Source organism: Chenopodium quinoa, unplaced genomic scaffold, assembly GCF_001683475.1.
Source record: "Chenopodium quinoa cultivar QQ74 unplaced genomic scaffold, ASM168347v1, whole genome shotgun sequence".
Classification (NCBI taxonomy): Eukaryota; Viridiplantae; Streptophyta; class Magnoliopsida; order Caryophyllales; family Amaranthaceae; genus Chenopodium; species Chenopodium quinoa.
The window spans coordinates 1,354,810-1,365,115 of NW_018743252.1; the positions used below are offsets into that span (position 1 = coordinate 1,354,810).

Genomic DNA, 10,306 nt, shown 5'->3' on the forward strand with positions numbered 1-10,306 from the left:
ATACACTACTGTTGAAGAAACAATAAGGTTTCTGGCTTTCAAGCGAATACAAATAACAGTGGAACAAACTGACCTACCCTGTGAAGAGCAGTTCAACATCGACAAAATGAGAAGGGGGATGGGGGAAGGAGAGATGGAATAATGGGGGCAGAGATAAGGGACAATTTGGCAATAATAGGAAAAAATATGAAGGCATGTTGGTTCAAGGGATTTTGATACACAGCTTAGTTATAAACTTGGAATTGGAGGTTAGAATTCAATAAGGGAGTATTTGGAGGCATAAGGGATTCAAGGGACTGTGATGATCAGAGTATTACATAAACTTGAAGTTTCCCCACTAAAATTACCATACGATACTCATGCTATAATGCTTCTTCTAAAACTTTGTTGCAAACAAAATCAAAGTGCCTTATGGGGTATGAGAATTTAAACAATCTGAAGGAGGAAATCGCATAGCTCGAAATTTACTAAAATCACACTTAAATAATTTCTCTAAATCTAGACAGGCAAACAGAAAAAACAGAGTTCCACCCTTCTCTTCCCATTGGTAGTCATCCTCTTGATCTCACTATCCATGTCACCACAATATCAACATCGAACCAGGAAACACGAAACCGATACATAACAATCGAAAGATCAAGTCTATTAGGCAGCCAGCATATATGGTAACCAACAACAAACATGCCAAGCATATCACCTTCATCATTAACACACTACCTACAACAATTACGCAAACAAGTATAGTTTCATTGTCATTCTGTAGAATACGCAACCTAAGATAATAACTATGAAAGTTTAGTTCCAGAAAAACTTATTAAAATCAAACAAACTCCAAAACCTAACATACCCCTCTGCAATCAAAATCAGAACAATTTTATCAGCAATTCACATCAATTAGATAAGCAAATAACATAAAATTAATGAACCCAAATTAGAGAAAGAAAAACCATTTAAAACAATAAATTCATAGCACAACATTGAATCAAAAATAAACCCATAAAAGCCAGAACACCTAACAAAAATCTCTGCAATCAAAATCAGAAAACCTTATTTAATAAAACAAAAATCCAAGAATTTCACTTTGCTTCATCAACAGATTAGCAATCCACATCAATCAGCAAAGTAAATAACATAGAAATAACCCAAATTAGAGAAACAAAAACCCATTTAAACAACAAATTCATAACACAACATAAAATTCAATAAAGTGATCAAATTATAACCAAAAATTAAAACCCTAAAACCCCAAAAACCCAGATTAATCTAATGGGCGGCGGCAGGAGGAGGGGTGCCAAGAAGGCTAGCCTGCTGAAGTTCCATAGCATCAATTTGACCGTCGCGCTCAAGTTCGATGATGAGAGGGAGAGCAAGGACGAGGAAAGTGGTGCCGACGATCCAAGCAGCTTTGCCAGTGCTCTTGAAAAGCTTCTTAGTGACGTCAGCAGTTTTGGTAGCAGTTTCAACACCTTTTTGGTAGATAGGTGAATCTGAAACTGTGTTTGTGACTCTTGCTATTATGCCTCTGCCATTGTTGCTGCCGTCGCTGATTCTCTTTCTTTCGCTGTTTGATGCCATTGATTTTTTTTGGGAGAGAAGAGAAAAGAAAAGAGAAGGGTTTTATTTTGTTGGCGTTCGATTAATTTGGTGAATTGGGGTTTAAAGGTTTACTGATTGCGTATCGGTATCGCAATTTGCTATTTTTTTTTTTTTTTTTAATTTTAATAATTTTAACTTTAGCTGATTTACTTTTAATAATCTTAACTTCTAATTATTATAGAATAATCTGATTTTTGTATAATACATGTAATATTTTCTTTTCATAGGCTCAGATAATCGATTACTTTATAAAAAAGTTAAAATTAAATCTTTTAAGAAATTCAGGTCCCATATTTTTATAATTTTTTTTTTTCTCCTCCCTTCACTAACCTTTCCTCTCTTCTTCCCTTACAACAAATCCGATCACCCTTCCGATAACCCACCATCTTCCGCCTCCAACACCATATCTCTCCTCTCCTTACGCCGGCAACCCCATCTCCCTCCACCCCCACATCGGTGAGCACAAAGTAATTGGTTTAGGGTTTATTTGAGGGTGGGGGTATTAGGGAGGGGGTGGTTTCAGGTGTGGGACTAGGAAGGGGGCAATTTTCGAGGCTGGGGGAGGGATGGGGTGGTTATGGGATGACCCAAACTATAATTACTCAGATAATGATAAATGAGGTTTCAAAAGTTAACAATTTTAAGTAACCTAATTTCAAGATAAAGCGATAAAAGAAATGTTGCATTTCATATAAGGATAGAGATGGAAGCTAAAGTACCCATATTGGCTATATGCATTCTCAAATGCGCAGTTCATAGACCATCATTTTATCAAAGATTTTTACACTAACAAAATAATCAAAAAAAAATTAAAAGGAAAAACAAAACAAGAATAAACTCATTTAAGATTAGACCTGCTCAAAGTTAGCCCGACCCGATTATGGGCAGTATTTTTGACCCGAAATCTAGTCGGGCCCGCCCCCACCCCCAAAATTTTATTTTTTGGCAGGTTTGGAAATGCGATTTTAAGCAATTATAGTTGTTTTTTTGGCCCGTCCCAAAATGGCCCGAAAAGCCTGCATGGCCCAGCCATTTTGGGCAAGTTTGGGCACAAAAATTCCACCCCAAAGCTTGGCCCGAAAAGTGGGATTTTTTTGGCATCGGCCCGGCCCACCCCACCCCGCCCCGCCCAATGATCACCTCTATTAAAGATCTCAGTCGAAGAGCCTCTGCATGAAAAAACCATCCCATTCAATCAAATTAATAAAATGACGGCTCACAAAGCCAATTGTGAACAGCAATGATGCATACATAACATTGATTAACAATGCTTCAAGATAACTGCAGCCTATTAGCAGTAATGGCGTGCAAGGTAAATGTCCAGTGCAGTCTTCTTCAAAAGCTGAAACATTGGCTGTTAACCGAGGGAACAGCAATGAGTACTAGAAGCATAGGTGTTTGATTTTTTGAGCAACTAATCAAATATAAGAACGCTAAGTGCTCCGAGTTCCCAATAACGAGTTCCTGACAAGAACAGACTCAGCATGTACACAATTAGAAGAGATTTCAAACCTTGATGTGTTCGATTTCTTTATGGTGATGTACCAAGTGTGCCACACAATCTCATAATCTTGCAGGCAACAAAACCAGCTTCCCGGCAATATCTATGGAGAATGCGTTTGTGTCACTGGAAAACCTCACAACATTCCGCAGTGAAAAAGCTTTTTTCCAACGCATCTAAGATATCAACCACGAAGACGAAAACTTCTATTTAGATACTGTAAACATGAAAATGGCATGTTTAAATCCCTGTCTACCTCAAGAGATTTGGACATGAGGGAACTCAAAACCAAATCTTGGTCCAAGCTTCCAGCACCCACACCAAAACCTCTACACAGAACGAGGGTTGTGTTGCACACCCAAGGAACTGTAATAGTGAACCCCACTCCAGGAAGTTGGTTTTTACTAAATGAACTTTCTTTACCCACCAACATATCCTTGTATGCTTGACAGACTCTAGAAACATATTTTCTCATAGGCAGAACTGGCTGGTGAAGAGCAGCAACTGGTGCATCAGCAGTCAAATCATCATCAGAATGAAGATTCACTACCACAGTGCCATGACAAGGATGGAGTTTGCTGCCAAGGGCTAGAAGGAATGGAGAATCTGGGTCCCATAGCTTGCGAGGAAAAATATCATTTCCATCATATGCATCAATAAAGATAATGTCATACACATTTTCTGTGTTGAGAATGAACTTCTCTGCATCTGATTCATAGAGGAAAAGTCTCTCATGGACACCTTTCCATAGGACTTCATCCATTGTATTGGGTTTTGAAAGAGCATGGCAACCTGAAGGAACTGCAACTGAAAACAATGGAAAGCCCATTGCTTGAATTGAAGTTGCAATAACAAGAGGGTCTATTTCAACAATGTCAATAACAGCACCTAAACATCCACAGGAAGAAAAGAGTCATCAGAAACCTCTGTATGTGCTTTAATTACCAACATGACCACAATAATCATTGCAAAAGTGCTAAATGCTTTTAGACATTCAAATCCAAAATTGACATGTAATACAGACGTTTCCAGATACTTCGAAATATAACTTTCAGGAATCAATCTGTTTCTTTTCTTCTGTTGAAAAAAGGGCATGTTCAATTCCTGATTACAAACTGAGACTTTTGACTAGTAACCAAACTGTTCAGATGAGATATACTTATCTGATCTAAACAAAAGTTTAATTGTCCAGCAACCAAGCCTTAGCTTAACAATAAGATACATGGAAAACCCTCATCAATGGATGCTTAGACTCTTTAGAGTACAACGGCATGCTTAACAGCATTTAACAACGGTATGCATAACAGCATTTGCTTAGCTATTACATACAAGTATAATAATAGGCGGGTAAGAAATTTTACTAAACACTGTTTCACTCAACCTCCCAAGAGAAGAAATAGAATCTAGTTACATGACATTTAAATCATACTACAGGCAGATGTTAGAATTAAAGAAGTCTTAAGGGTTGAAGAAAAACAGCCATCTCATGATACCAAAGAAGAATTTGGACTCTTCTTATCAGCCACCTCTCCATACTAATTTGCTACTGCCTTACAACAGTAAGCCAATAAGACCATTAAAGAAGCAGCAAGCAAGCAGGAAGCAAATCACAATAGTGAAAACACTGTATTATACTTACTCCTCTTTTTTTTTTTTTTTTTTACTTGCAACATTTTTTATTTTCATGTTTGCCAATGCATAACTTTAACTGTTTATATCTTTAATTATGCATTTGTAAAAATCATAAAATTAGATTTAATAAAATATACATTAAGATACCATACAACTATGATTTTCTTACAAGTATAAATCACGATATGAAATTGAAGTTACGTGAATAGTGTACATTACTATAGTGTGGCAAGTGAAAAAATGGAGGAATTATAATTTTCACCTAATTATCCACGAATAAGCCAAATAAGTCTGAAATTTTATCTTCTGCACAGAAACAAAAGGTTTCTGTAACTTCAACGTAATAAGTGATCTGAACTCTTAAGAAGGGCCTGCCACTAATCTTCATGAACTCATAAATGTAGCGCCCGCACCAAAAGCCAATAAGGCAGTCACAAGTTCAGTATCATGATTGGGATTGATAAGATCATCTACAGATTTGCAAAAGCAATATTTACCTAGCAACATATAGTTTGTAGTTTGCAAGCATTTATAAGTCAATAACAGTTCAAACAACATGTCACAGAAACAAATTATGTTAACTTTTAGTTTACTATGCATTTGGGTTTACTCTTCCAATCAAGCTTATACTCCCTCCGTCCTTTTATTAAGAGCCTGTATTCCATTTTAGGGTAACCAAAATTAAGAGCCTACTTCTATTTAAAGGTTGTACTTTTTGATGATTTGTCATCTTTTTCCTTCTCTTTTTTGTACTTTTGACATCAATTCCCAATACTTTCTCTCTCCCTCTCATCAATAATTCCCACCCACTTTTTCTTTCTCTCTCTCTCTAACCCCACATGCATATTAGTACTTCCAATCATTAGTTTTAAGGAATCTACAAATTTCTTAATTCCCATGAAAAATACAAATTATCAAATTATCAAATTTCTTAAAAGGACGGAGGGAGTATCAAACTTTTGGATCAAATTATCAAAACTATACATTTTGGTTTGACCTCTTCATAAGCACAATAATACAAATTACGACAAATTTGACATTTTGCATGTAAAAAAACAGGTGAGTGTAAGTGTGTGTGGTGGGTATGGATATACATGATACTAATTCATAGAGGTTTTAACATTTTAAGGAGAAAACTATTGAAATATATCAAGAACTTGAATAGGAGGGAATTTATCAATCTACCTTGAATTTTAGAAGCAATGAATAATGGTAAACTTCCTCCACCATGACCTACACATAAGACACGCATTTGCTTGTTTCCATTGACTGCATTCACAAGATCATAATTAGTAGATGATAATGCAGTGAATCCAGCTGCTACCATACTCTTCGTATCTGCAAAAAAGTTTAGCATAAAACATAAGTTATCCACTAGCAAAGTGACACAACTATGAAACATCAAATGCTTACATATAACATTTTACTATATATCGCCCTTTTTTAAGTGTTGCACTTGCCTAAATTGGGCTTTCTTTACCGCTACAGTACTATATATAGTAAGCTTAAACTTATTAATAATATACCTCTCTCCTCTCATGGTCCCAACTCCTACTCTCAGTAATTTCTCTCCTCTCACATCCCTTGCTTTTGAATAAACTGACCCCACTATTTTATCTTATAAATCAACCAAACCTACTAAAAATTTTCGTCTGGCAAAGAGTAACACCTAAAAAACAAAGGGAATATAAATTAAGATTACAAGAGGGCAAATGGCACGTAGCATCTAAAGTATTGATACTCCCTCCATTACTCTTTAGTAGGTGTGTTTTCCTCAACTAATTTAAGTTATGATAAGAAATGTTCAGGCAAAATAGATTCAAATGAAACATGATCACAACTTTATACATAATTAGTTTAATAAGTACAAAAGTGGAAGAGAATACACCCTAACCTATGCCACACTTAGTTTGATTTCATTTTTAAGGAATTGGGCTATATTACCACAACTTATCTTGATTATTGAAATGTAATGTCAAGTTCCAATTCTCTGATCTGCCAGTTTAGCACCTCAAAACAATTTGAAAGCAAGATAAACACCCCTGCAAAAAATATGTCAGCTCAGCTACCCACATATTTGGCTACATATTAGTGATGTTACCAAATTACACCCATTTACTAAAGTACATTACAATCGCACACAGCAATAATAAAGCAACAAGGTAAAAGTATCAATGTTCAGTTTTCAATAAGTCAGAATCACTACAGCAAATACATCATATATTAATTATAAGAGTGTTCATCAGGAATACTTGATATTATAACTTACCAAATACGTAGTAGTCAAGATGCATCAAATTAGATATATGGTCTATTAAAGAGGAACAGAGGTAGTAACAATTAACAAGATATCTTCAAAGGAACACTTAACTAAATCATCAGCCCCATGGTTATCTACACACAAAGTAGGTTGCCTAGTTTAAGAAGTTTCATCAATCACCTAGTTTTTGGGGATATTCATTGCCTCTTCTAAAGAAACTATAACAAAGTACTTGAGAATCAGAGACAAGCAACACAAATTTCGGAAAAAAAAAATAAAAAATCAACATGTAAGTTTAGTGATAAAAAAATTTAAATCAATGTGCTAAATTTCTTTTTCCGGTTTTTCCTTTAACTTGGGTTGGGTTTCTCAGCAATGTAAAATGATTGTAGCAATAGAAAGAACAATTTAATGCACATAAAAAATTAAAATAGTTTTTATTGTGACATGATGCCTGATAATTTTAGTTTGGATTTTAAAATCAAAACTTCCCAACAGCATTGTTGCGCAATTGATCAAGAATATAAATACGATTGAAGCTCAGCTACAAATCTATGTTGGCATTTACAAAACTATAATAGGTACAAGGTAAATTACAAAAAAAATATTTGAACAAGTGTCTAACTCTCTATCAATAAACATATGGTGATCAACTCTCTCATGTACAGACCTTGCCTAGTGGACAAGAGGCAGAGAGAATGATCAATTAACTCCCATTTGTCCATTTCTCCTTAACATCTCACACACCTACCCATTCCGTTCAACATTTGAATAAAGCAGATGTAAGGTATTATTTTTAGCAGATATAAGGTATAATTTTCAGCGGGAAGCAAAAGTAAAGCTGAACCTTCCGTAAGCAAAAGCTCCTCAACACCCAAATGAAATCAAACAAGCAGATAGGTTTCACAAGAAAGAGTGGAATCGGCTTTCTATCTACAAAAAAGATAATTCACACATGAACTTCTTATTATCCTGTCCAACAAGTTATGAGAAGACATCTTAAGATATAGCTGCACATATAGGACAGAAATAGCATAAAATACCTATTACACAAGATCTTAAGGAACATTACATAGCAAAGATAGAGCTGCTAAAATAAAAGCTCTGGAACTGAGGTACAAGAACTCTTATGCCATTAAAAAAACAGCGTTGCAATATAAAGTCACGTGTAAGGGTGCACAAATTGAGATACTATATCAAAAAAATATCAGCTGAACATCACTTACAGGGAACAGCCAGAACATGAGGTTGCTGCATGTAGTATACAGAACTAGTATCAGACATTTTAATAGCTGCCATAACTTTTACAGCACTCTGGCGTGTGACATCGTTAAATCGAAGCACACGCCATTGGTAACCAAGTACTTTGAAGCATTCATCATGTTTAGCATCTGAACATACTTCTGCATATCTTTTCCTAAGCCATTCTTCTGTTTTCGGCCAATGATTTGTTGCCTGTTAAAGGTTCAATCAAGGGTATGTAATCAAACAACTATACAAAGTTACAAACATCATAATTGGAAAAATAATACTGCATTCATCATTTTAAATCTTAACACATTAACCCAATTACTTTTCCTGCCAAACATATTCAATCTATTGGGAAAATTTCAGTGTTGCAAATCATAATTCAGCCCCATGAAACCTTTTTATTTATTATGGAAAATGATAAACATAGCCCCGCCCCGTCCCACACACTAACCATTAAATTAAACAACTAACAACATCAATCAACACGTGATTTTATATCTCCAATAATAACACCGTCTTGAGAGAAAGTAACAAATAACAAAACCCATTCAACTATTATATTTATAAAAAAAAAAAAAAAAAAGGAATTAGAAAAAAGGTTAGTTTCATGAGAGTAAATATGAACTAACAGGTAAGGAAGAAGGATAAGAAAGGACAGAGACGACGCCGTTTCCATGAGTCGAAGTAGCTCGAAAGACAGAGTGAGAATGGTGATCAGAATCAGAGCCCCACCACTGAGTAGAATAAGACCAAGAACCTTCATCTTCAAATTTAGATTTGAGTGAAGTTGAAAACCTCCGTAGTTTTGATTTAGTGCTCAATTTGGAAATCTGCCATCGCCACATATTGAATCAACCTCTGGAATTCTCTCGCTTAATACGACTACTTCTTCCTTAAACCCCAACTCTAAACCTTTGCCAATACAACAAGGTTGTATTTTTTTTGTTGGTTTTTTTTTTCCTTCTTTGGTTTGTTCGAGAGGAATTACGATGTGAACCGGTCCAAAATCGGACCGGACCGGACCGAAACCCGAAATCGCCTGTTTTTGTGGACTGGGGATCGGATCGTAATCAACCGGTCCGAGTTTCGGTCTAGACCTGTTTGTTCCTATCCGGTCCGGTTTTGGACCGGAATGGACCGGTTATATTCTTTTCTTTTCTTTTTTTTTGCATTTTAATAACTTTATATATACATTATTTTTTAACGTCTTGTTTTTGTTTGCGTGTTTTCCTATTTTGCACCTAAAATTTATAAATTATAAGTTCTGTACCTAAATTTTTTAGAAATTTAAAATTTTCACCCAAAAAATGAAAAAAAATACATTTTTCGGTTCCATTCCGATTTTTACCCGGACCGAACCGAAAACCTAGAATCACCAATTTGTGAGGACCGAAGACTGATCCGGAATCCAACGGTCCGGTCCCAGTCCGGTTTCCAATCTCGGTCCTTTTTTTGCACACCCCTAATTACGAATGCGGAACCCCCACAACCCCCCCCCCCCCAATAAGGCTGATAAACAAATCAGAATAAGGTAAAATTGCTACTCCCTCCATTTTTAAATACTTGTTTTGATCAAAATTATCTTTAATAAGTATAAATTCTAACAATTAAAAATCAATAATCTATTAATTGAGACAATATCAACAATTACCCACAAGACTATAATATTTCTTATATACTTCCTCCGTTCCACAAATATTGCAACAAGGATGAAATTACGCATCCCAAAACACATTTTATATGTTAAATATCTATAATCATATAAGAGTAAAAATTATAAAAAGTTGATACTGTGAAAGTATTTTATGAGACGAATCTAACAAGACCCCACATAACAATATTTTACTTTACGTATAAATCATAATATGTGGTCAAACAAGGGTGATGAATAGTGAAAAATTCTAGTTGTTGCAATATTATTAGAACGGATTAAGTATAAATTACAAACATTAGTCAAAGTAGGACAAATGAATAGTGCAAAAAGTAGAAATGGAGTGAGTATTTAAAAACTGAGGGAGTACTTTTTACCTTACTCCCTCTGTCCCTTTATTTTTGCACCATTTGAC

At 35.2% G+C, this 10,306-nt stretch overlaps 2 protein-coding genes across 2 annotated transcripts; both read right to left on the bottom strand.

The window, feature by feature from the left end:
* Positions 1–1,037: 1,037 nt before the first annotated feature.
* On the bottom strand, positions 1,038–1,682 carry LOC110734997 (mitochondrial import receptor subunit TOM9-2-like). Its single transcript, XM_021915117.1, has one exon. The coding sequence runs from the start codon at positions 1,573–1,575 to the stop codon at positions 1,264–1,266; it is 312 nt and encodes a 103-aa protein (XP_021770809.1). The 5' UTR covers positions 1,576–1,682; the 3' UTR covers positions 1,038–1,263.
* A 1,067-nt stretch (positions 1,683–2,749) lies between these two features.
* LOC110734998 lies at positions 2,750–9,406 on the bottom strand. The gene is made up of 5 exons (XM_021915119.1): positions 8,870–9,406; positions 8,216–8,444; positions 6,674–6,771; positions 5,915–6,067; positions 2,750–3,985 (listed from the first exon to the last, which is right to left on the bottom strand). Exons 4-5 carry the CDS (start codon positions 6,054–6,056, stop codon positions 3,282–3,284), a joined length of 846 nt encoding a protein of 281 aa, XP_021770811.1. The 5' UTR covers positions 6,057–6,067; positions 6,674–6,771; positions 8,216–8,444; positions 8,870–9,406; the 3' UTR covers positions 2,750–3,281.
* Between the last annotated feature and the right edge of the window lie 900 nt (positions 9,407–10,306).

Excerpts from the sequence above, each read along its gene's own strand:
- LOC110734997 (XM_021915117.1), bottom strand. The coding sequence starts at position 1,575 with ATGGCATCAAACAGCGAAAGAAAGAGAATCAGCGACGGCAGCAACAAT.
- LOC110734998 (XM_021915119.1), bottom strand. The coding sequence starts at position 6,056 with ATGGTAGCAGCTGGATTCACTGCATTATCATCTACTAATTATGATCTT. Across the intron at positions 3,986-5,914 it reads CATTGCTTCTAAAATTCAAG|GTGCTGTTATTGACATTGTT; the intron begins GTAGATTGATAA and ends GTGGATGTTTAG.